This window comes from Conger conger, chromosome 10 (genome assembly GCF_963514075.1).
Source record: "Conger conger chromosome 10, fConCon1.1, whole genome shotgun sequence".
Lineage (NCBI taxonomy): Eukaryota > Metazoa > Chordata > Actinopteri > Anguilliformes > Congridae > Conger > Conger conger.
Window position 1 is genome coordinate 23,357,268 of NC_083769.1, and position 27,495 is coordinate 23,384,762.

Here is a 27,495-nt window from a genome sequence, read left to right on the forward strand (position 1 = left end):
CAGGCAAGAGAAAGGTCAAAGGTCACAGATTAAGCAATACACTTTAGGTCTTACTGAATTCTCCATATGCAGTTTCAGCACAAAACAGACCTACTATTGGGGGAAAAGAAGAAGAACTATGCAAAGTTCACATAGACAAGTCACTGCTATGGTTTCTAAAGAAACATTTATTATTTTTTATATATATATATATATATAACTTTGGAATAAAATTGCACTTTATAATTTAATACCCATATACTGTACACAAGTACATGGCAACTGATAGTTCATATAAAATAATTTTATGTTCATGTTTTTTTTGTCTTCTCTGCCTCCCTGAAGGCAGATCCGATGAACCCTAAGCCATGTCAACACCTATAAATATCCTATAAGAAACACAAGGCAGTATTATTCACCCCGGATATTAGTTTTGTTCATTCTGAAGTAAAGGTATATCTTCTAAGTTACCACAAAAAGCAATGAAATGGAAGAGCAGCTTGAATGTCCTGTAACCTGTTACTGTTTTGTGTCACCAAACATCTAAAAGGGTTTGTAGATTGAATGTGCCGTTATTGGATAGCGTAATTAAACTTTCTGATTAGACTCTAAATTATTGATTGGTTATGTAGATGAAGACATGGAGACCAGTAGGTCAACATAAAGGGCAGAGTAATAGACAGAATGAAGGAAGGGATGGAGTGGAGGATGACAAGAGATTTCTGGCCAAGAGTTTCTGGGCAAGAAATTTGTGTTTTACGCCCAGTGTGTTTGCATGGGTTTTGCAGCTTTGTGGTACTCTTAAAGTGTTTACCCTGTAAAGTTTGTTTTCAGAAATGTATATGTCTTTGGTGAGACAATGAAATAACTTTGACTTTTGGAACTTAATTTGAACTTTCTAGAATCGTACATCCCTGCATAACAGTGCTCTTCATAATCACACCTCAAATACTATGATCACATTTATTAAAGTTATTTGACACGCTGCCAAATGAACTTTTGAAAGGTTACCATTGCCTTGTTTTCATATTAAGCAGTGCAGAATAAGGCTTTTAATACAGTCAATATTTTATTGTGTATTTTTAAATTATATGCATGGAATGTATTTGCATGTACACTGTACTTTTTAGCTTTTTGACTGTCGTAATTAAATAGTGAAATTACTAGTTTTATATTAAGTTCATCTTTGTTTTTTATGTGCTGTGAAAGTGCATGTTTATTACAGTTGTGTTTTTTTCGGTCACTGGACATTATATACTTTCTTTAATATTATGCATAAATACAATGTAATTTATTGAATAATTCCTACTTTTTCCAGAGCAAAATCCTTAATCTTATATTTAAGATCACAGGTATGTTTTGTACAAATTCCCATGGACACAGAATATGACAATTGTAAATTGTAACAAAAACCATGTTGTCATTTGCGAGTAGTCACACCAGATGGTGGTTCTCCTGACACCTGTCTGGCCTGCCAACACACCTGTCAGCTGGGCTTCCACAACTGTCTGTCCCGCCGGCATATCTGTCTGTCAGGCTACCACACCTGTCCTTCATAGGCTACTACGAATTGTTAGGTCATGAACAACGTTCAGTCTCTGCAATGACCGCCAAGGTAATTTTAAGAAATAGCACATGGTCAGAGCTATTTCATCTCCGATAATGGAGCAATTTCATTATCACTATGAAAGAGGGTAATGACATTTCCATTCAGCGCTTGCTGCTATCACTATGCTAATAGTATGTTTGTATTGTCGGGTTTATAGTTACCCTTTTGTCTCGGCCAGTCCCGATCATTTGAAACTGAGGCATTTCTAGGCAGTGCCTACCGCTGTCGTTCTCAGGGTGATGGGAGATTTGCTGCATGGTTTGTAGGCGACTGTTCATTCAGAATACATGTTGTTTAAACACGCTGTAACAGTGCAAATTTCTTCCACATCGTAAAATTATTTATCACCGGTCCAAGGTATATCTACAATGTAGAAACCCCAACCTGGGATCCCTGAAGTTCCTGTTTTACGGGCTCACGGTTTTGGTTCAGTTTATGCCCCTCCTGTCCAAGCTCTCTCTCTCTCACATGCTCACGTCTGCAACGCATTTCAGACATCAGTGAAATTCTACTTTCCCCCCGCAGCGACTGTATTTCTCAGTCTCTGTCATCTCTGTGCCATCTCCTGCCTGACTCCCGGCACACTGCGTTTCTCAGCGCGAAGCTTCCGAACGTAAACTCCCTCAGCACACACAGGCCGCTGGCTCCTCACAGCACGGTGGCCCAATTTCATTCACAGCTTGTTGTCGTTCGCACATTTAGAGCTTCGTGCCTCGGCTTGCCTTCCGTGTATGGAGAGATTAGTCTCAATATTATTCACAAATGCGCGTAACATAATCCACAAATAAGAGACGATTTGCGAATCTGTTTTATATATCCACACACTCACGCATATATCTCTCAACTTAAATACACGGGAGGGAAGCTAACAAACTGCCATTGTTAGACACACGCATATTAAAATAGCAAGCTAAATACCTAGTACTTAGGCCTTATTTAAGCGCGCAAGCCATCTGAGCAAAGGGACCATGGCGAAAACCTGGTGAAGTGTGAACCTTTTGCCATTCCATACACAACTTGCCACATTTGTGGATCGATAGCATTGAACTATTGCTATTTGTGTGTGGATTGCACAGGAACTGCGGAAGGAAAGTCTAAAAATAAATAAATAAAAACGGAAACTTGCAACTCACCTCACTGAATGGAACGCGTGTCATTTGATCCGCAAATGCAGTTTGCATTTGAGACTGGGTTATTACAAAAAAATACACGCGGAATTTTGTTACGTATGTTTGCTCTTTATACAAATATCTACACAAGTTAAGAGATATTTGTGTGTGGATATATAAAACACATTTGGGAATAGTCTCTTATTTGTGGATCATGTTACGCGCATTTGTGAATAATAGGGAGACTAATCTCTCTCCATACTCGTGTACCGGGAGGCAAGCCGTCTGTCCTGCGGCTTAACGGATTCCGGGGCTTACCGCGTGTGTCGTCCGTTTGCTTTCCATCTGGATCGCAGGTCAAAAACAATCACAAATTCTTTGCAGTGCGCATTTTTACGTCAGTCATAAGAACTCACAGAATGCAATAATAAGTAATGATGAGAACAGGCAATTCAGCCCATCTAGGGTTACCTTAGGTCTATGAACTGGTCACGTTCAACACCAAAATGTGTGTTGAATAAAAAAAAAAAAGGTAAAATCTTGAAAAGAATTAAATATCCTATATTTTGTCCCTCTCTCCAACACAGCCAATTCAACTGCAATTATTTTTACTTGTGGTAAATAATTGCAGTTGTGCCTCTTGTTATTCCACTCTCAGACAACAGTAGGTAGGTAGTAAAAATTGTCTTTTCATTGGGAGGAGGGGGGTGTTCTGAGTGGACAGTTCAGAGAGGGTCATTTTTCCAGCCTGAGGAAGTGGAGGAGTGAGAACACAGCTCCCATCAGCTCCTGTAGTTGTGCTTTTATTCCGATGTGACCACGGTATCGAGGACTCTGAAAGTGAGTGAACTGTTGTGAATGCCCTCCTTAGGGGCAAACAAACCCAATTATCGCCTTTAATCTTCCATCCTGCGGCTTTCACTGAGGGGACGCCGGCGAGAGCTCTTTTCGTTCTCCGGTCTGAGGGAGCGTCTGGGCACGTGGCTGCAGGCTGCAGGGGGGAGCGCTGTGGAGCTCAGTACACATTGTTCTTGGTGGCAGTGGTGGAGGTGTGCGTGCTGGTGGAGTCGCTGGCGATGGACCCCCGCCTCAGGTCTCGGCCGCCAGGGCAGCAGGGCAGCAGGGCCCTCAGGTCCCGGGACACGCTGTTGGAGAAGGCTGTGTAGATCCAGGGGTTGGTGCATGAGTTGAGGTTGGCCAGCAGCATCAGGATGGTGAAGGCTGCACCTGAGGGGCAGGAAGAGGGACAGAATCAGCCCCCTGCAGGCGAGGAGTCATGGCACTGTGCTCATCCACACAGGAACACGAAGAGATGTCACTGGCGTCAGAATAGCAAGAGACGAGGAAAGGATAAAGAGGTAGACCAGCTTTAGTCTAAAGGTATATGAAAGATTCAGGTATATGGAATTATTCCTTTCATATTTCCACTATTAGTCATGAGCAGAGTTAGCATTTTGTCATGCTCACAATGGAGTTGTTATGAAAAAAAGAGACTTGTCAGCGCAGCTTGTCGAGCACACCGAACTCAGATCAAACTTTTAAACTAGGCGTTGCAGATCAAATATGAATCAAGACTCAGCAACTGCATTGCTTATTTCTTGTCTGAAATGTTTTCAGAAACTTATTTTAGTGGACTGTTTAGGAATACAAAGACAAAGTTTATCATCTGTATGTCATATGATTATGCTTTGTCAAAATGAATGAGCTGCAGTCTACCCAATCAGGTGTCAGTCGTCCCTTGCTCTTGTTAATCCCATTGGCCATCTGTCCAATGGAACCCACCTACAGTACCCTATATACTTTATTATAATGGACATCTTCATTAAGGACAGTTGTCTGAAGTTTTAAGAAAAAAGGAAGATAGAGTTATGATATGATGAGTCATCCCATCATGAAGACCACAGAACTGCCCATGGAATGTCACAGTGAAGCTGTTTGGAGGCATGAAGCATATAAAAAGAATGACAAAGCTTTGAACTTTCCAAGGAGCACCATTCATTTCAACAGAATGGAAAAGAATATTGCACAACCGAGACACTACTAAGCCATGCTAAGCCATGCTACCAAACTGGATGTGGAAGGGAGCTGTCAGACAGTTGACCAAGAGGCCAGAAAGAACACTGACAGCGCTGCAGAGTTCACTGGCTGAAATGGGAGAAACTGTACAGAGATCAGCTATCTCTTCGGCACGTGACAGACTTGGCCTCTTTGGGGGAGTAGCTAGTTTAGTCATGCCAGAAGCCATGTGACAGATCCTGAGACCCTTTGGAAGAAGCACACAGCAAAGCTGCAAAGAAATGGCTTAAAAATAAGAAGGTTGGTATTCTGGAACAGCCCGCCCAAACTCCAGACTTAATCCATTTGAAAATCTGTGGTATGACCTGAAAATCGCTGTCCACCGACGCTCCCAGGGCTGGAGCAGATTGGTATGAAGGAATGGCCACAAATTCCAAGCTCTAATTGTGCAAAACTCACACAGACATTCTCAAGAAGACTCCACAATGGAATTGATGCCCAAGGCCTGTCTACAAAGAATTACTCTGGAAGGGTTTATAAATGAGAAAACCTTTTTTCATCATACATATGTTTCATGTCTTCTGTTGGTTAAGGGGAAAATATTTAAATGGATTAAAAATTTAAGGTGTAACAGGACAAAATGTGAAAAGTTCAAGGGGGGGGGGGGGGGAATGAATACTTTCTGAAGGCACTGTATCTACTGAACACACTGCAAAGTCCACACAGTCAGAACCTGTCCTCATTCCCACAGCAGCTGTATGACCCCTGATCTTTTAATATCATCCTTCATTTTGTCCACTATTAACCGAAGACATAAGAAATCAATCAGGACTGAATTCAGTGTAAGTCAGTCAGTGTAAGAGGAAGTGCATTGCTTGTTACCCGTAAATCTCATCGTTGTCTTAGTCTCTCTGGCAGCCACAGCCATGAGTGTGTTTGCTTTATTTTGAAATGATCTCATACCTCTCCCCCCTTGCTCCCTCCCATGCTCTGCCCCCTCCAAATTCCCACCCCTGTCAGTCAGTGGTGAGTTGGCAGCTGGGGGTCCCTGCCCCCAGCTGCCACTGGGCAGACGGCCCTGGACTGTGTTTACCTCACTGTTCCAGTCCTTTAAAAGAACAGGCGCAACAAAACATCATTACATAACTGAGCGCCAATCACCAGAAACATCTGTTTAAATAGTCGAGGCTGGCCCCACATACAGTTAAATGCTTATTAAAAATGTGAAGGAAAGCCCCAGAGAGATGGAACCGCAGAGGTAAAGAACATGTCCTGATTACTGCCGCAGATACATAATGTGAGGGAATGTAGAGCAGCCCAGTTCTTCTGTTACTGAGTTGACTGAAGCCTTTTCTTTTCACTTCAAACAAAGTTCTATTAAAAAACAACTGGTGTAATGTGACCTAGTCTCTGTTATAATTAACTGAAACTGCGTGCAATGAACAAAGACATAAAGTGGTTGGACAGCTAAATTGGCGACTCCTAATTTACAGACAAGCTCAGGTCCCTGCGCTGTGTCGAGCATAAACCTATTTTGTCACACTGATGTTGCACTTTGATATACATGATCAATCGCTCATTCAATTACATGACCACTTATGTAAAGCTTTTGAAGAGGGCTGATATGCAGCAAACTCGCTTGATCTCTCAGTACTGAGACTCACAATAACAGAGCAGTGAGGAGGGAGTGCTGGCTGAGTAGCTGCTCTTATGTGCGTGTGTGCGTGTGTATGTGTGTGTTGGAGCTCCCGGCTCTGGCAGCTGTGCGGATTAAATATCAGCCTTTGGCAGGAGGCAAAGCGGCAGGAAGACCAGCAGGCTCCTGGGCGTTTACAGGGTCCGGGGAGAGAGAGCGAGGTTGTTAAAACAAGCTCTGCCACCATTACCAGTGCGCTGCATCGTGCGTCGCGCTTTACATATGGGGACCCCAGCTGACTCTGGCAGCAGCACAGTGACCCTGTCCTGACTGTGGGCATGGGAACAGGGTGCAGAGAGACTGCAGATCCCAGAGCCCACCTGCTGTGGGACCGTGTGGCGCAGAGGTTAGGGAACAGGGCGTGTAGCCAGATGGCTGCCGGCTCAAGTATATTAGGTGGGGAGCTGCCAAAGTACCTCTGTAGGACTCTCTTCATCTGAGAAGACTGTATCTGTGAACAATGTGTAAACACCCAGCTGTGTCAATGAAGGGCACAGTGAAACCCAATGAGACGCACTGGAGAATGAGGGTGTGGCACGTGCTAACAAAATAAATCATCTCATTCTTTCTCTGAGAGCATCTCACTGAATATACAATGCCCTCCACAAAGACATTTTGTTTCTTGGTTTGGCTCTCTACTCTGTCTTGGCTCTCTACTAAGATTTGTAATCAAACAATTCACATGCGGTTAAAGTGCATATTCTCAGTATATTAAAGGATATGTTTATACATTTGGTTTCACCAAGTACAAATTACAGCACTTTTTATACCCCCTCCCCCCAATCGTAACGTTTGGGACATTTCCATATTATGAAAATTAAAGTAGACATGTTTAGTACTTTGTTGTATATCCTTTGCATGCAATGACCGCTTTAACTCTGTGACCCATTGACATCACCAGGTGCTGAGTATCTTCTCTGGTGATGCTCTGCCAGGCCTGTACTGCAGCCATCTTCTTGTTTTGGGGGCCAGTTTTCTCTTCAGAATATGAAAGACATGTTCAATTGGATTCAGACGGATTTGGCCAGACAAAAATTTTCCAGTTTTTTGTTGCTTTAAAAATACATTTGAGATTATTGTCTTGCTGTCCAATGAGTTTGGAGGCATTTGCTCTGACATGAGCGGAATGTGTTTCTGTACACTTCAGAGGTCTTTCTTGGCCGACTAGACCTTGATTATTGAGCTCACTGGTGCGGTTTCTTCTTAATGACAATTTATTTTGGTAAGCCTATTGCTTAGACAATTTTTTTCCTTATTCTTCAACCTCACAATGACTTCCTTGACTTCATTCATGTTGACAAACATGAATAACAGACTCAAAAGCCTATAATCAAGACTTGATACTCTTACCGGCACTAAGGAGGCCAATGAACACACTTGACTAATCAGAAACACATGCGAAGCTATTTGTCCCAAACATTATGGTGCCCTGAAATGGGGGTGGTTATATATTAGAACTTCTTTTAGCTGTCATTTCTGGAAGGTGAAACCAAAATGCATAAATACCCTTTTATAAGGGCTGAGTATGTGCATTTTATCAACGTGTGAATTGTTTGTTTACAAATCTAGAATTGTGTACTACAGAGCCAAATCAAGAAAAAATGTCTTTATCTACATTATAGAGGGCACTGTACATACATACAACGTATTATTGAAACGTCTGTGATATTTTGATGGACAGGGAAGCAGACCTTCTGTGGGTGCGTTGGGGTCCCAGGCGCCCCACAGCTGGACGATGAAGTAGGGTGACCAGCACACCGTGTAGACGAGCACTATCACCAGTGTCATCCGCGCCGTCTTGGACACAGCCCGCGACACGCTCGAGGGGGGCATGGCCACTGGGAGAGGGGTGGGGGGGGGAGGGTACTCCTCCCGAGGTTCGTAAGAGCACAGACTGGGGTGGGGCCCGTCGGAAATGACATCATCGGGAGTGAAGGCAGTGTGCTTGCCGGTTGGGGGAAGTGAGGTAGTCTGTTCCTGGGGGTGTGGAGAAGAGTCTGTGGCAGGGGGCTCCTTCCCCATTTGAAATTCGCTACAGCCGGGGGGGGCTTCGCTAGGGACAGGTGCCCCATTTTCGGAATTGGTGGGATTCAGGGTTATCAGTTCTGAGGGGTCGCAGGAGGGGGAGCAATATGAGGAGGCGCGGGGCCAGTAACTGGATGAGTTTGAGGGGTGAGCGGTGAAGGAACCGTTGCCACGGGAGCGGGGACCAGGGCTGCCGCCCTTCGAAGAGTAGCTGCCTCTCGCCTCTCTTCGTCCACCTCCTGCTCCCCCCCTCCTGCTCTCCCTCTCTTTCTCTCCCTCTTTCCCCATGCAGTGGAACCGGAAGAGTACAGAGTTCTTCCTGAGTTCCGCTGACACCCTCCTCTCCGTCTTCATGTAGATATTATTGTGGATTTCTCTGAATATTCGTACCTGAAGGACAGAAAAGCGGGGAGAGGACTTGTGTTATGTGACTGATGACAGGGAGATAAAGCAGACTCAGTCCCCACCATGACCACCAAGTTTAGCCTGTGCAACAGCGGTGTAAAGTAACAGAGAACAGAGTCTTGCGCTTGTATCAGCATATTGCCCTCCTGTGCCAAAAAATAAATTCTGCTCCTGTTCTCGTTTTACATGGCACCAAAATTAAAATCTTGCACTGTGACGATGACCTGACAGTCAAGTTGTGAAGAGAAGAGATGGATATTAAGACATTTTAGTTGAACAGTACAGACACCCGGTTTGCATTTGGAAAATAACATTTTGATTTTGTTTGATTTATACAGAAACTGAACTAGAAGAGGACAGAAGCAGGCCAATTTAGGCCAGAATATTATTTTTTAAAAACACAAGGTTTTGAGTTACAGCAGCAATTTATAATTAAATATGAGAATTATGGTCACGTAAGAGAACTGTTTTTCCTAAAATAGAGAGCAGTTCTCTGGAATTTCCAAGTTGGCCCGATGCTGAAAAGTCTCCTGTTCTTCTGAAGACAGCAGTGTTACTCTAGCAACCCAATAAACCCAATCTGCCTGTGCCACCTGACTATGGCCACTGTTTAATCTCCCCAACAACCGTAGAGGGGATAATGACTCACTCTGCTTCTCAGTTAAAATTCTCTGTTCTATGTCTTGTTTTGTTTTGTTTTGTCAAATTAGAAATGCATGTTTCAAAACATTATGTCATGCCAATAAAATCAGTGTGAATTTGACTTGGAAACTGTCTTGACACTGGAACGTCATGTGTCGCCAGTGAGGTCAGACAGCAGTTCAGAAGGACCAGACCCCTCCCCCCTGACCTCAGTCAGGATGAAACTACGTCTGTCTCAGCCCTTTACAGTAATAGTGCAAATCCCAAAGCGCTCAGAGGATTGTTCCTCATTCACCATCATTATACATGAATAAGCCTTGTTAGAGAGACAGAAATGGTCTGGCTAAAGACTGAGCAGCAGCAACGCACAAATGAGCATCACACACACACACACACACACACCATTCTGGCGTTGGGTGTAGTACCTGACAGATGGTAATGATGAGAGCTGGCAGTATGAACACAGCCAGGGTCATCCATGTGACGTAGGCCTTGAGCCCCCAGTGCTCGGCGAATCTGCCCCAGCACTGAAACACCCCCGGGTACACCTCTCTCTTGGAAAAGATGAATACCTGGTGGAGTGGAGGGTGGGGGGGGGCAGTGGTCATGTAAGTAAATGAGTGACTGATTCATTTATTTCCACCAATAACATCTGTGTGACAAACCTAAGTTGCTCATTGCTCAACGTCCCCAGGGACCTGAGCTTGTGTGTAAATTCATGGCTGCTAATTTAACCATGCCATCACTGCATATTAAGGGCCGTTTATAGTTCAGCGACAAAGCTTCACTCAGACTGATGAGATGCAGTGGATGGATTGCTGGTTACAGTGACATTTGTTTTATATTCTGGGTGACTGGAGCGTGTTTATCATTTTTGCTAAGAACAGCGACCACAGTCTACTTCGTCGGGGCGAAAGTAGAATGTCCGTGAACGTTCTGCGATTTCAGTCAAGCGACAATCTGTTGCTGGACTATAAACTGACATTTACACTTTATGGCAATAATGTGGAGTTAGCATGTTCAGAAAAGTTACCATGTGCAGAACCGGTGTAATGAAGCCAAATCTCTTTGTTATTATTTCATTATAACAAACAGATGGGTCGCTGCAGATTACATAAACAAACCACTGACTGCAATTTAAGACGTCAAGCTCATTAATCACACTAAACAAGTGTGTTCAGTACGGTTTACATTTTAAATGAAAGTTTTCCTCTACTGTAAGGCTGTGCTTATGCGGATCTACTTCGAGAGCAGTGCAGATTCACTCGCTGGGAACTACAGTGTGGCTGCATCAGCGTTATCCCCTGATGCTGATCGTATGCAGATCTGGCCTGATATCCCGCACAGCACCAGCAGGTGTGAAGAGGCAGCGGAAGCACACCCTGGTGGGGGCACACCCTGGTGGGGGGCACACCCTACTGGGGCGGCTCACCCTGGTGGGGGCACACTCTGGTGGGGGGCTCACCCTGGTGGGGGCACACCCTGGTGGGGGCACACTCTGGTGGGGGCACACTCTGGTGGGGGGCACACCCTGGTGGGGGGCACACTCTGGTGGGGGGCACACCCTGGTGGGGGCACACTCTGGTGGGCGGCTCACCCTGGTGGGGGGCACACCCTACTGGGGCGGCTCACCCTGGTGGGGGCACACTCTGGTGGGGGGCTCACCCTGGTGGGGGCACACCCTGGTGGGGGCACACTCTGGTGGGGGCACACTCTGGTGGGGGGCACACCCTGGTGGGGGCACACTCTGGTGGGGGGCACACCCTGGTGGGGGCACACTCTGGTGGGCGGCTCACCCTGGTGGGGGGCACACCCTACTGGGGCGGCTCACCCTGGTGGGGGCACACTCTGGTGGGCGGCTCACCCTGGTGGGGGCACACTCTGGTGGGGGGCTCACCTGCGGCACACTGAGCAGGAGGGACAGCCCCCAGGCCACCATGATGGGGACGTTCCAGCGCGACATGGCACCGCCGCGGTACGCCTGCAGGGGGCAGCAGATGGCGTAATGGCGGTCCACCGTCATGGCGACGATCATGTAGGACGAGGCGAACATGCCCACGACCTGCAGGTACTTCACCAAGCGGCACAGCGCATCTGGACCCTGGAACCACAACGTTATGTCCCAGACCAGCTGGGGCAGCACCTGTGGGAGGGGGGTGTGGGTGGGTGGGGGGGCGGAGACAAGTTCTCAGGGTCTGAATTCATAAAACATCACCGATTAGGAGTGTTGATCTAGGATGTACCTTGTAGCTATTAATGAATTAGGCCAGGTTATTTATAGTGGAAACATGATCTGAGGTCAGCACTCTCACTCTCAGACGCTTTATGACCATGGGATCTAGTATACAGAAAGGATGGGGTGGGGGGGGGTGCAGGAGTTGGGTTACTCACCTGGAAGAACGCCACCACCAGGTCTGCCACGCACAGGTTGATCATGAACAGGTGCATGGGGGCGTGGTGCTTCCTCCGCCGGAGTAGGATCCACAGGACCAGCCCGTTCCCCAGGGTGGTCAGCGCCAGAATCAGGCCCAGAATCGCAAACTCTGCCTGCGCCAGCACCTCGTTCCTCTGCGGGGCATTCGGCACGGGCAAGGAGCCCGCTGAAATTGACCCGTTTTCAGGGACTGTCCAAGACTGTGCACCTCCCCCAAGAGCATGGCTGGAGTTAGTATAGTCCTGGAAGAAGGAGGAATTGAAGGTGCCTCCCCCTGCCGCTGGAGTGGAGTGGGTCAGACCGCCCCAGTCTGTTTCCCAGGAGACGGTTGCCATGCCTGTGTGAATGATAATATTTTCAAAAGCATCATTACATTTGTGTAAAGAGGAGCATATCTGTGAAAAACAACTGTTCAAATGTTGCTATCTCCTTGTCTGAGCCAATGTGTCACAAACTCTGAAAACAATGAAGCAAACGGAAAGGATGGTTACTGGCAAGGATATTGATACTTTGCACAGATGATAATTATATTTAGACAATCACCTATTGGCTTTTAATCAGATTATCTTTCTCTCCCTCCTTCACTCCCCCTTCTCTCTGTCTTTCCCACAGTTTGATGTGGGAATAGCCCATTGGTCTATGCAAGCTCTCAGCCTGTCAAGAGAAAGACAGAGAGATACAGAAAAAGAGAGAGCAAATTAAATGTAATAAAGTGAAGGGGGCAATGGAAAAATAAACTGGATTAAAATAATGAATTGGTTGAGGTTTATTGCACCATTCTGTGGTCCTTGGCTATGCCCCACAGTCTTGGATCATGCCCCACAGTCTCCGGACCATGCCAGTGCCCACAATGGCTGGTAGGTCCATGCAGTTGGTGATTTCATCACCCAGGCCATGCAAAGGTTCAATCAATTAGGCACCTATATTTCATTCCTCTCTGGCAGGCCCCGCTGGTTGAACAGTTGCCCGCTAACTGCATGCCAAAAGGTCTTCCTCCTACTCAACCCTCGCCTCACTGTAGGCTGTGGTGTGAACCACGTATTTCGCAGGAGAGCTGCAGACGTCTTTACTTTCCCAAATCAATAGCGGAGGTCAGGCATGGACAAGGTTAATTGAACATTCCATGACGGTGGGAACTGGGACACGAAACCCCCTCTGTCAGTGTGTCATCTGTCCGTTTGCTCCTCGCAAATTCAAGTCCTTATTTGTTTACTTTCTCATACTTCCCCCTGGCGGGTCTGAGCGCCCTCTCTCCCACCCCTCAGCCCCCGTGTCCACCCTCCGTTACCTTTTCCCCTCTGCCCTTGTCCTCTTCCTTTCTTCCTCTCTACCGCTTCCTCTCTCACACCAATCGCCCCTTCTCCTGCCCTTAATAAAATCTGCGTTTATTTTCCCTCTTTTGCAAATAAATATAATGAAAGTATATATAATTGAAAATGACAAGACTGACAGTCTGGCAAAGGAGACCGTGGGACAGAGAGGCTGAGCTGGACAAATATACAGAGAGGGAGGGGTAGAGAGAGGAGAGTGATGATGGAAAGATAGAGAGTGATGATGGAGGTATGGGGAGATGAGTGGGCAGAGACTGAAACCAGTGGAGAGATGATCGCACAGGGGCAGGGAAGAGAAGATGGCTGCCCAGACATGTATCCGGAGAGAAACAATTCCTCCTGATTCAAACCTCCTACTCTTAAATCACCGTAATGGGCACTTAGTTGATATTAATATTTCATACGTCAAATTACAGATTTAGACCAGGTTTCAGCTGAAGCATATAATGCTTACAAAATCTAACTTTGGCATGTTAGATACTGTAATTCAATAAGCTCATTAATCTTACAAAACAAGCAGAAGTAGGTTCATCCGAGTTCAGGGGCCATCTCCGCAACGTGAGCCTCTGCATACTTTGCATACTTGTGGGCATCGGTTTAGAACATATGCCATGCTAATCTCCATATCACATTGTTACAGCAGTGTAGTCATCTACACCCACTGTCAGCTCATCCAGGTGATGTGAGATCAGTTTTCTGGATGAAAGTAATTGCTCAGATAATAGGCCCAGCTGCATCTGAGCATGGGCATGTCTAGAGCTCCATGAGTTTCTGGGCTTCATTATAACAGAAGTCTCAGCAATGTGACTGGAGCCACTGTTTGGACAGGACCTTGTACCAGCTGACTCAAGGTATCCAATCAGCTGGTGATACAGATGCACATCTAAAGGAGTGCTCATTGTTTGACTGCCAGCCATTTTCCTTCTAATGGAACAAGCTGGATATGATAATTTACCCTTGCTTGGCATCCAGTAAATTAATTTCCTGCCCTACATTATATTTAGCAGACTTTAGCAGGCTTTTATCCGAAGCAACGTACAGAAAAGTGCAGACCAAGGTCATTTGAACAAACTACAGAACTGATTGGATAAGTTGGATACAATTCGCACACACAATTCACACAAATATAACAGCGATAGTCCAAGAATAAACTATAAAGTATAATAAGGGGCTAAAGATTGAGACAGACGAAACGAGAGGCAATAGACCATGGTACAGAGGAGAGGAGAGGAGTCAAGGTACACTGAGAAAAGGTGAGTCTTCAGACTGCGGCGGTTCTTATACGAATGGGAATATTGTTGCACCACCAGGGAGCTAGGGTGGAGAAACTCTGCAGTCAGCCCAAGAATTACATGATTAATATTGCATCATAAAATGCAACTTAGATGTAAAATGGATGCAATATGTTTACATACAGTGGGCACCAGAATTATTGGCACCCGTGACTTGCAAAACACAAAAAAAACTTTCAAAAATAAACAATATATTTATTGAGATAAACTCAAAATGCCAACATGTGAAAAAAATACTGTATTTTAATAATGTTTCAATGGAACCAACCAAAATCAAACATTCATTTATCCAGATATATGCAATCCACATTCTTGGGTATATGCTTATTAACTGCCGTCTTCAGCTCAGCCCACAGGTTTTCGATTGGAATGAGGTCTGGCGCCTGAGATGGCCATTGCAGAACATTGATTTTGTTGTCACAGAACCATTTCTGTGTGGATTTTTAGGTATGCCTTCATGCTTTTGGTCATTGTCTTGCTGGAAAGTCCACCTACAGCCAAGTTTCAGCCTTGCGGCAGGGGTACTAAACCAGGGGTGCCAATTATGAAACCTCGATTTTGGTTTAATCTATTTAAGGAATGTTTGTTTTTGGTTGATTCCATTGAAACATTAATAAAGTACAGTATTTTTCACATGTTGGTATTCTGAGTTCATCTCAATGATTATTTTTAAAGTCTTTTTTGTGCATTGCTAGTCAGGGGTGCCTATAATTCAGCCGCCCACTGTACACATGTATGACATACTGTATACTACATGTGTAATGCATCTTAGAATTAATAAATTGTGATATAATACATAAAATAAAACATATACATTACATGTACTTTATTTGACCCTCATCTCATTTATTATACATGACATGACATGTGTTCATGTGTATATATAACATTTACTTACTAAGCCTTGTAGAGAAGTGTAAGTTCAGTTCATCAGGCTCAAATCTTATTGAAGATGGCAGCTCAAGTCAGGAAACTTTAAATCTACATTGAGAGAATTTATGTTCATACAAGGTTTGTTTTCAGGTTCATTTCAGGTTCACGAAAGGGTGTGACTGGGCGAGGCAATACTGCCTATCTGGGTATCAGGTGACGCAGAACCTCTACTCAGACCCACTTCCTAGCAGAAGCATATGATTTGTTCTGGTTTGAGGAAAGCCTCCCTTTGATTAGCTGTTTTCAGAACAGCCACTCTCTGATTCGCTCTTGTTTTGGGTCAGTCCCCGTCTGATTTGCTGTTGATAAGTTCCCCATGGCAGATGGAGAAATGGGGGGTAAGTTTGGTCACAGTCCTGTTTGAAAGCAGCTCTGGATTCTGCCAGGACTGTGAATCCCGTCAAGGATACACAGATAAAAAAAAACTGGTTTGTACTGTTTCTATATTCAGATGCTCACTGCAACCACAATAGGATGGGGAGCAGAGCAGGGGAGAGAGAGTGTGAGAGAGACGGGGCATATGAGAAGAGAGGGAGAGAAGGGGCACATGAGGACAGAGAACAGGGAAGGAGATGGAGGAGGAGAGGAGAGAGGGAGGTACAGGAGGAGAAAACAGGGTCACGGGAGGGAGATTTGCAGGGGGCATCAGAAGCTTCTGGAGAGTCACAATTACAGGCAGTCAGAAATGAAAATGGGGTGAACGGCCTGTTGTTCTGCATAAGCCGCCTGAAGCTTTCTGAGCTTTATCAGAGGTGATAATAAAGTTCTGCTTGTGTGGCCGCAGTGGAGCTCAGGGCTCCGGGCTGTGTGATCTGGTGAGAGTGTGTTGTGCAACAGGAAGGGATGCCAAAATGTTGCCAAAATACCAAGAATATCTAAATTATTGCTAATACCGCTAAATGTGCAGCTCCCCCACATCTCCCCTCTGACCTCCGACCTCTCACCTCCTACTGTCTTGATGCAACGCTAGAGTATTTTTTTAAGTTATCAGCTGACTCATTTCCCCCCCCCTCTCTCTCTCTCATCTTTCACAGTGACAGAGCCAAAACAAACTTGTTTTTTTCCAAAAGCGAAAATAAACTTGAATAAGCTAATGATTAAATACAATGTCATCAATAACTTGAAAATCTCTGTGCCATTTTCAGCATTGATCTGCAATCCGCATAACCCTGTCCTTTTTTGTACCAGTCTTTTTTTCTTCTGTTCAGTGCTTCTTGTGTGTGTGTGTGTGTGTGTGTGTGTGTGTCTGTGTCTGTGTATGTGTACACATGCATGCTCTGCTGAAAAAACAGCTCAAGCTAGGTTTTGGAAGCACTGGTACCTGGTTGACCAGCTTATACTCAGCTAGACCAGTTTATGACCCACTTGACCAGCTGAAGTTGGTTAAGCTGGCATAGCTGGATTTTTAGAGCAGGGTGTGTCTTTGTCTTACTATGGTATAGAGAATCTGGCCTCTGTCTTTCTCAGAGAATTTTTGGCTGCTCTTGTGACAGTGTTGTGAAGATATGATCTGTGTTCTCTTCAAACTCTCTTCTGAATCATTACCCCTACCACGCTCTTCATGTGATGCTGGCCAGCTCAAAAAAACAAACAAAAAAAAAACTAGATAAGCATTTCTTTGAATTTTAACATTCATATATTTTCAAGGAGAGATGTGAAAAGTAGGGAAGGTTTCCAAGGCTATGATCATTTCTGCATCTTCCCAAATTCTTGCTCCAGGCAGCACAGGTTTAAAAAACCACAAGTCACGGCTTCAAATCCTGAACAACAGCCTTGTGAATGTATAAACAAGCCCAGAGCAGGCCTGTAATAGAGCATGATTATTGGGGGTCTAAAAGCAGAGGAGCACACACAGGCTTCACACCGCTGTACAGAGCCAGGGGCTGAAGCTAACAGACTCAACACATGACAGTGCGCGTGCTGCATTACCTGCTGCCACAGCTGCAGCACCTGACAGCACCCATCACTCACTGCAACATCACAGTGCAGTCACATTGACTACTGCCGTCCAGGGCTACATTTTCAGAGAAAAACAGGCTCTTTGTTGCAATGAGCTTAACTCTAAGAGGAAGATTGGAAAGCTAATTTTCCACCAGGTCTTGCAATACCGCTCTAACCTACTGCTGTTTAAGGAACCAGAGGAATAAAGAGGTATTGTTCTCATTTCTACTGAGCCAGCCAAGAGCTGGGTTTTCACAATCCAGTTATTAATATTCATGACCAGAGATGATTGCTCTTGTTTGTAGACCTTGCATAAATGGCTCTCATCATGGAAAAAAACTAGCATAGGATGTCACACTTCATCATCGAATATTCTCTTGCAAGAGATCACAGATAAAGGGTTTTGCACACAAATAGATTTCTTTACTTTTGTCATACAAAGTGCAACTGCACACTTATGGTTTTTCGACAAGTTATTATAAACCCTGATTTAAAGAGGGAGAGTGGTAGTTTTTGTATGGGTAAGGGTGTGCTTGGTTGTGTGTGTGAGCCTGAGCCTCAGTCTGCACCATGATGTGTTTAGCGTGATCCCTGATACAGGTTCATTAGACCAGGCTAGCAGATCACTGATGCAAGTTAAGATCAGGCTAGCAGATCCCTTACACAGGTTCATAAGTGAGTATGAACTCCACTGAAGGGGTGTGTGAAGGACTGAGCATGGCTGTGCAGGGCTGGGCAGGGCCGGGTTGGGCCAGTAATTAAACACATCAGGAAGGACTACAGAGGTCATGGTCCTCCCTCCTCCTCCTCCCCCTCCTCTTCCTTCCTCTCCATTTTGATCTCATCTCTCTCCATAAAATAGTTTCAGAAGATCCTCTAGTCATTTCTTCAAGGGTAAACTAAAGCTAAACTGAATCATGAACATTCATGTCAACAGCTCTGTTCAGTTCTTTGTGGAATTTAAATAATGCCTTTTGCTTTGCATTAATGCTTTACCATATTAAAATTGCACTATATCTCTCTCTCTCATCACTCACACACACACACACACACACACACACACACACACACACACACACACACACAAACCCAAATACAGTCCAGTTATGTGTTACTGGCAGGTGAGCCAAAAGCTGTGGTTCCAAAGTAATGTTGAACATACAGCTGCAAAAGAACCCATGTTATTGTAGAAACCAATTTAAGTAAGTTCATTTTTGTAATGCTTTCCAGGCTTTTACTGCAGCCTCTTTCAGTTGTTTGTTTGTTTCGGCAATCTCCTCTTCAAGAGGTGAAATGCATGCTCAATTGGGTTAAGGTCTGGTGATTGACTTGGCCAGTCCTTTGTGTGGCAGTGTGTTTTGCATCATTGTCTTGCTGCATGAAGTTCCTCCCAATTAGTTTGGATGCATTTCTCTATAAATTGGCAGACAAAATGTTTTTTGTAGACTTCTGAATTCATCCTGCTGCTACCATCATGAGTTACATCATCAATAAAGATTAGTGAGCCCACTCCAGAAGCAGCCTTCTGCTTCACAGATGATCTTGTATGTTTTGGAGCAGATCCCTTCTTTCTCCACACTTTGGCCTTTCTATCACTTTGGTAAATCTTGGTCTCATCAGTCCATAAAACTTTGTTCCAGAACTTTTGTGGATCATCTCTGTACTTCTTTGCAAATTGTAATCTCTCATTCCAATTCTTACTACTGACTGTGGTATATTGCTGCTCTCTAAGTCTTCTTCAAACGGTTGATTGAGATGCATTCACCCCTGCCGTGTGGAGATTGTGATGTCACTGACTTAGCTTTTAGGGTTTTCATTCACAGCTCTTACAATGTTTCTGTCATCAACTGCTGTTGTTTTCCTTGGTCAAACCTTTCAATGTCTGGCTCAGTACACCAGCGGTTTCTTTCTTTTTCAGGACATTCCATATATTTGTTGTGCAGGCTATCCCCAATGCTTGTGCAATGGCTCTGATCGATTTTCTAAGCTTCAAAATGGCTTGCTTTCCTGCCAAAGACAGCTCTGGTCTTCATGATAGTTTATCTTTTCTAACACACATGCAGTCCTCACAGGCAAAACCCAAGGCTAAAACCAAGAGCAGACATTCAGAACTATTTGTTGTTTAACCAATCAATTTCATAGGACACATCTGAGCAACAAGAAACACCCGTCAATCACATGTTCCAAAACAAATCTAGATAAAAATGGAGGAAATAAAAGCTGAAATTCGGATCTGTCATCTCATCTCATATGTATAGAAAAAAACAAAGGAATTGATCTTGCTGTTCCAATACATTTGGAGGGGAATGTATATAAGCAAAACTGATTGTTTAAAAGCAGCCGCATCTTGCTTTTTTTAATTAAACACCTGTAAAACAATTGCATTTCGTCCATCAGTGTCAGGAGACCAACATGTGTCCAACCCTGTTTGGCTAGGTACATTTAATCCCTGGGACACCACACCCAAAAATCACTGGAAATGTTGCCAACAATGGCTGCCATTCATTTTTTTAACGTGTTTTCATTGTGATTTTACCAGACCGTTTCATTATAGCTTAAGAGAGTAGGGCGTTTTCACTGTGTAGGTACATAGAAAAACCACACTTAGTTAGATAATAACTCCATCTATAACTCTTTTCCATAGAGAAATAAGCAAAGTTTGACTGCTCACCGGCGACCTGCTTTATTTGTTCTTTGTTCATGAAAAAAAAAAAAAAAAAAAAAACATATGCCATGGTACTGAGAAACAACATAGGCTACTCGGTCCCTACTCTGAGCTGAGCTGTGAAGGTAAATCGAATAAATTCATGAAAAAGCAATGAGTCGGTCAGTCAGGTGATTTAGTGCACGGATGGAGCAATAAATACATAATTAAATAAACAATGATAAAAGCCGAGGACTCGGGGCTGAGAAGTCGACCTAGGAACAGACTTTTCAAAACTCAAATGACAGTTTTTTGTTTGTTCTTATAGCCTAATGATTAATCTAAACTAAATTAATGTGTAGGCTATATCGCCGCTGAAAACTTAAAAAAACGTGCGTGCGTGCTTCCCTCGTCATCTTTCTCTGCCTGTACTCCAAGCTCCTAGAAGCATCAAGCAATATGCAGGCTCTGTACAATACCAGGAAACAGTATTTTTGGTTGCCGTTTTCCAAAACAAGCCATTAAATGTTAATTGAAACGGACACCGGTCTTTACACGCGCGCACCTATATATCCATTATTCAGCTTCGTAGCTTCAGATCTGAGCGGTCTTTTCCGCGGGTCTGATGGGCCGGAACCGCCGCTGATGCAGGTCCACGTTTGAGTAAATATTTTTATATTTTCACTTAACAAATGAGGGGGCAATTGCCCGACAAAGTCTAAACAAACAGAGTCGGGGAAATAAGGGTCCAGTTGTTGTCGTGTTCCCAGCTCGCGTCCGATTGTTTGTACTACTGCATAAGTTATCCCCGATCGTGTGAAAACCCACGTTTGCATATGCATTTAGGCCGAATCCAGTTTATATGTTGAAGATATTTCGAGAACGAGACCTAGAAGATTATCTAGATTATTTTCTTCTGATGGGAATCGGAGTGGACCGGAAGCCGCATATGAACTATCCAAAATCAAGACACAATTTCTATTTAATTCTCAAAATTCATTTGTACATACTTTATATGAATGTATGTAAATGCAGAGTATTTTCAGGAACAGAAATGGAGGTACTAATTAATACATCGGCCACTTTCAAAGTCACGAGCTTCGAATGTTTAACTCATCAAGTTATGTTTCTTCTGTCACTACTCTTGAACTTTTTATGAATCTGACTTCAAAAACACGGCAAATGCTCACATCACAAGTATGCACACACTGTAAACCAACAAATCACACGCACAAAACATCTAAACCCACATTTCCCAGGCATGCACACGCCCGCACAGTAAAATGTTCCGCGGTAAATCAAATTGAGTAGCCTACTTTTGCTCACTCTTGTATTAAACGGCATTAGAGTTACATTAACAATGAATATTTGTATGCGTACCTGTAGGCTATATGAACGAATACTTTCAAACTCGTAAAGTCCATAAAGGAAATATCACGAAACGGCTATAAGATGGTAAACTCACAGTGCTGGCGGTTCCTGGCTGTATCGACTTATTAATGACCTTGCTGTTTCTTATTTCCTCTTTCTGGTTTATTCCTCCAACAGACACCTTTCTCCATGGTACATACCTCACATTTTTACACATAGGTCAGCTGGAAATTTTAATGCAGTTATTCAGGTTAAATACCTTTGCTCAAGGCTACAATAGCAGTGCCCCGCCTTGAAACCTCTGGGTTACAATACCCAGCTCCTCCCACCTGCTTTGATTTAATTTCCTTATTATTTTCCATACTTTAACATTTGTATACCTCTGTGTATTTTTATGTCTTTTCCAACAACCAACAATTGAAACTCTTACTCTGCGCTGATGCTACATTGAAAAGGTTCGATGGACAACTCCACTTTTTGTTGCCCTTTTCTAAAGAGTAAATATCATGAAAAAAATGGTTCAGGGTTCTTCAGTGGCTCTTCCCGTTAAGATACTGTTTCAGTATGTGGGTGCATCTGGTATTAAATTCAGACTGTGCCAACACTGACTGTGGCTAGCAACCATGCAAGGCAACACATATTCGCTTGCAGCATCACCCAGGGAGAGAGCCATTCAGTTAGCTGCTCTGACCATTTGTCAGTTCAGCTGGTCATCCTGATGGTTGCGGTTGCTCAAGCTGCACTTGAACTCATGTCTGTGTAAGCTTGACTTGTGGACTGCGGTGTGAAGCCACTTCACATAAGTATTTGACAGGATAAACATGCTTGTTTGTGCTCTCCTGAATTGGTAGCAGAGCTTAAAGCAATGGCAACTGCTGGTTAACGATATTGGGGATTCCAAATTAAAAAGAATGGAGAATAATGTGCATGAAGACTGTTTATTTCACTGAGCTAAAGACCAGGGTCCCCCGAAAGAGGAGCCAATCGTGCTGTAGCACTTTCACTAGGGGGTGCCATCACACACACTTACATTTGTGTCGTATGTCCCTGCAGTGTCTGATATGTTTAGTTTACCCATTGTATTTCCATACATTGCAAAACAAGTGAGCCTACTTAAGTCAGCAAAGGCCAACCCAGTCCATTCAGAAATATTGGGAAGAAATAAAAAATCTGGTCTCTGTTTAGATGGAAAGGTAGAGACATTAAGGCAGCTCTAGTATTGACCTGGAATACGGTTCAAAGTTCACAGCTGAAGATGTGAGTCATAATGGGGCAATGAAATCAACAGGGAGTTTGGGAAAGGGGGTTCATGGCTAGCCTCAGTTCAGGGGGAAGTGAACAACAGTGCTCTTGGTCGCATGCGTGACATTGCTGCACTTATGTGTGAAAACGATGTCCTAAATAGATGCATTAGATAAAGAGGATGTTAGATGTTTTTTCCTGTGGTTGTGTTCTTGTCGTTTACTGTCACGTTAGTTTATTCCTTTGACTCTTTCTTGTGCTTGATTAAAATGTTGTCACATTTCCATCATTGATCGTTGTTACAGCCTGAAATATGATAGGCGAATTTATGATGTATTTATTTGGCTGGAGCTCCTACAGGGGAATCATGGCTGGATTCGCACTGCGCACGGGGCAATATCATAAGAGCACGCCACACAGCAGCAGTAAAGTGTCAGGCTGCAAACAGTGCTAACATGCAGGCATGTAACTCAAGCTGTTGTGCATTTATACATGGTGCTTATAATGAGCATGAAAACAAACATGGGGAAGCGTGGAGCGGTGTTTAGAGCAGGACTGCGTGGACCTGCAGCAAAGCGTGCTTTAATCCTGAGCAGGAAACAGCTGCTCTGCCCCTGAGCGCTGAACTTTAGCATTTACCTTCATTTCTGTTGGCTACAAAGACTGTGCAGAGTGACAAACGTGGAGAGCTTTCACAGGTCAGTGGGAGCGCTGATCGAAAAACCCACACGCATGAGGGAGCAGTATTTCTGGCAACACAAAAGCATTTACAAACCGCTACTAATGCTGCTACTAATAATAATCATAATCATCATTATTTATACTAAGATTACAAATGCCAGTAATTCTGATGGCATTATTATTATTATTCAGCTATTTCCACAGCTGACATATTGATATTGATGGGGGAAAAAAGTTCAAACTAAGCTGGTATTTTTGCCTGCTTAGGCTGAAGTGGACCTGCATTACCTATGTATGCTGGACATACACGTGTGTCCCTGTGTAAGCCATAATTCACGTACATGTATGTACCTGTGTCCGCTAAACTCACATACATACATGTACCTGTGTTCGCTAAACTCACATACATACATGTACCTGTGTATACTGGACTCACATACATGTATATACCTGTGTAGGCTAAACTCAGTTAGTACATGTGTGTACCTTAAATGTGTGTGCATGTGGCTGTCTGTATTCTCCAACAAAATGTCAAATGGCTCTTTTAGAGTTAATGTTTAGAAGCTGTGACTACAAAATCCAGTATGGATACTATACAATGTCTCCTAGCAACTTTAACCTGGAACATGGTTATAGTAAACATGAAGTTAATGTGTAGAGATTAGCCTTTTTAAAAACATTTTTAAATACTCATTTAAGTGGAAAGATATGAGCATATGTTGAATGAAGACAAATGAAGCCAAGTACCAAATTGCTACAGCGAATATGTTTGTACAATACGATGTTTGTGTTTCTGTCCATGAATCAGACCTGGGTCAAAATGTTTTGGATTAAAATGCTTTTATGTGCTCTATTGATCTTGCCTGGTGTAATTGAGCCAACCAAGAGGACCAGAAGGCGGTGTTTGCACTTTTGGAGAATATTTCATATTTTATTTCCAATACACCGGACAAGCTTAGTAAAATGCAAAACGTTCTAAATCCTAAACGATTTGATCCAGGTCTGATGTATATGTATGTGTGCATTTGTTTAGATAAAATGTAGACATACACACAAATACATACATATTTATGGATGATCGATACAGTACATGTTTAATACAGTAAATTGTTCCTCTGATAATTGTATACGACAATCTTACACTAATATAAATATGGTGACATTTATCGGGGTTAACTTCATGAATGTTCAGCACACTACACTGTGAAAGAGCAATGGACATATGTGAGAGAAATGCCCCACTGGAAACTATTGAAAGGACCATTTCTGCCATGGTCATAGTATAGACTCTCTCTCCTACCTTCTCTTTGCCCCTCTGTCTGTGGAGGCACATGCTGCTCATCATTTCTGTGGAACTGCTATAATAGGTGCTGTCACCATGATCTTTTGAAAGGGATGATATCCCTTTTAAATATCCATCAGTACGTGCTACTGTCACATTTTTCCAAAACACTTTTTTATTTATCGTTGTAACTGGGGGTGAGGGCCAATCACAATGACCTGCAGCTGTAACTTTAGCTCGGAGTTTAGACCTCTTGACTGTAATCTACTGAACCCTGATGGGAACTGACATGTCCGCTCTGATTGGGGTAATAGGCATGGTCCATGCATTATAAATTCCAGGTTTAAACCCTGAACTGATTTCCTGGAGTTGGCATCGGATAAATCATATTTACAATCCGAGAGTTTTATATGTGTTCGTTATTAACTGAAACTACAATAAATTATGAAATGTCAGTCATTAAATATATTGCGCAACCTGAAATTGTAATGTATTTTGGTGACTGTATCGGAAAATAAATTCCCACCATGAACGTTGCACACATTATTTCACATTATGGTTTGCACATGGTTTTAACATTTTGTTTACAATACTGTACAAACTGCATATGACACCTGGACATGACACACATGTTGGACAGGAGGTCCCGCCATTTAGCACCATAGCAATTCAATAGTTCACACAATGCGCAAGTTCCCTTTAATGCAGAAAATTGTAATTGAGACCTCATTAAAAGGTTTCTGCCAGTGACACTACTTACTGTGATGTTGGCCTGTTCAGTGCGGTGGCTGTTATGCGGAGTTGCCCGGACGGCTGGTAAAATCCATAATTTGGTGCTCGTCTCCCAGCGCGGTCCCGTTCACAGCTCACTGGGGAAGTGTGCTTCAGTACCCCAGCGCGTTACATAGTGGCTCTCCCAGGGTCCAGCTGTTCTGCTGACGGCGGGATGGTGACACAGCGGCATGTGCTGCTTTTGGAGGTGAAATCTGGGACTGTGTGCTTTCAGGCCTCCGCTGTACTCGTCCTTCTGGGAGGGAGGGGGGGGGGGTTGTTCTGTGGTGTTCTCCTCTGTCTGCTCGCGTGTGCGTGGGGAGTAATCCGGAGGAAGTGTCTGTGTCTCTCCCGGCTCATCCCCCTGCACCTCGGCTAGGCTGGTATCTCTGGGCTGTGTGGACTCTCACGATCTCTCCGCCTCTCTCCACCCCCCCCCTAGCCCCTCCCCCAGGTCTGCTGTCCCATGTCCTGTAGGATGGGGGGTGGAGTCAGCCGCTCCAGGAGGGAGAGGGAGGGACGGACGCGGATTGGGAAAGGGTAAAGGGGAGGAATGTTTAAGCAGACAGGGCTCAACTTTGTCACTGAAAGAGAGAGGGAGAGAGAAGGGAGGGAAAGGAGAAGGAGACAGAGAGAAAGAGAGAGAGAGAGACACTGCAAGGTCATGTACTGTAATAGAGGCAGAGACCTTTGGGATGTCAGATCTAGGTTTCATGCAGTGCTGCATAGAGTGTTGGTAAATGATGAGCCTAGTTGAGCTGAATAGCCGGCTCTTGTCATTATAAATGTATATTTCGAGTGCACTTGTGTTGTGTGAGAACATAAGAGAGAGAGAGAAAGGACAGGGAGACAGATGTTAATATGCATCTTGTACAGATCATTAACATTTGAACAGCAGTGAGAACGTGGGAGATAATAAAGAGAATTGGAAGGGGATCATACATTTGCCTGTGTGCGTCTGTGCCTGTCTTTCTGTGTCTGTGCATCTGTGTGTGTGTGTGTGTGTGTGTGTGTGTGTATGTCTGTGCGTGTCTCTGTGTGTCCGTGCCTGTGTGTGTGCCTGTGTGCGTCTGTGTGTGACTGTGCTTGTGTCAGTGTCTGTGGATGTGCCTGTGTGTGCACCTATGTGTGTGTCTCTGTGTGACTGTGCCTGTGTGTGTGTTTCTGTGTGACTGTGCCTGTGTGTGTGTTTCTGTGTGACTGTGCCTGTTTGTGTGTGTATGTCTCTGTGTGTTCGTGCCTGTGTCTGTGTCTATGCCTGTGTGTGTGTGCCTGTTTGTGTGTCTCTGTGTGACTGTGCATGTGTGTGTGTGTGTCTCTGTGTGTCTGTGTGTCTTGTGCTTGTGTTTCCATTGGAGTACTGGTGATTGGGGTTGGCCTGAGCATTCAGTATCTTTCATCCCTCACTCAGTTATTATTTCACACTGCCCTTTCAGCCCCTCCCTGATTGTGTTTTCTTTTCATGTTTGTCTAACTGTTTACACAGATGCACAGACGTGTGCCGAGCACTGACAGTTTTAGTGGTGTGTGATTGGTTGCTTCTTTAAAGACCCAGGTTTCATTGGCTCAGATTAACTGCCTGTCATATTTTTTTAACCCACTTCAGTCCATGACCCCTTTGGCATGTCAGAAATGTTAAGCCGAGTAGAGAGTTGCCAGGTTCAGTGCTGTGGTTGTGGTTGTTAAAGCCAGGTTCAGTGCTGTGGTTGTGGTTGTTAAAGCCAGGTTCAGTGTTGTGCTTGTGGTTGTTAAAGCCAGGTTCAGTGTTGTGGTTGTGGTTGTTGAAGCCAGGTTCAGTGCTGTGGTTGTGGTTGTGGTTGTTTACGCCAGGTTCAGTGCTGTGGTTGTGGTTGTGGTTGTTTACGCCAGGTTCAGTGCTGTGGTTGTGGTTGTTGAAGCCAGGTTCAGTGCTGTGGTTGTGGTTGTTGAAGCCAGGTTCAGTGCTGTGGTTGTGGTTGTTGAAGCCAGTTTCAGTGCTGTGGTTGTGGTTGTTGAAGCCAGTTTCAGTGCTGTGGTTGTGGTTGTTTACGCCAGGTTCAGTGCTGTGGTTGTGGTTGTGGTTGTTTACGCCAGGTTCAGTGCTGTGGTTGTG

General features: G+C 44.2%; 1 protein-coding gene across 4 annotated transcripts; it reads right to left on the minus strand.

Moving 5' to 3' along the window:
- Nucleotides 1-220: 220 nt before the first annotated feature.
- On the minus strand, nt 221-25,715 carry LOC133138471 (vasopressin V2 receptor-like). 4 transcript variants are annotated; one of them, XM_061257260.1, is made up of 7 exons: nt 21,522-21,631; nt 12,459-12,569; nt 11,873-12,252; nt 11,379-11,624; nt 9,907-10,053; nt 8,101-8,824; nt 221-3,924 (listed from the first exon to the last, which is right to left on the minus strand). In XM_061257260.1, exons 3-7 carry the CDS (start codon nt 12,248-12,250, stop codon nt 3,713-3,715), a joined length of 1,707 nt encoding a protein of 568 aa, XP_061113244.1. In that variant the 5' UTR covers nt 12,251-12,252; nt 12,459-12,569; nt 21,522-21,631; the 3' UTR covers nt 221-3,712. The 4 variants fall into 4 exon arrangements, with proteins under 4 accessions (XP_061113244.1, XP_061113241.1, XP_061113242.1 ...); XM_061257257.1 differs by lacking the exons at nt 12,459-12,569; nt 21,522-21,631 and adding an exon at nt 25,393-25,715; XM_061257258.1 differs by lacking the exon at nt 12,459-12,569 and having other exon boundaries at nt 21,522-21,642.
- Nucleotides 25,716-27,495: the final 1,780 nt, after the last annotated feature.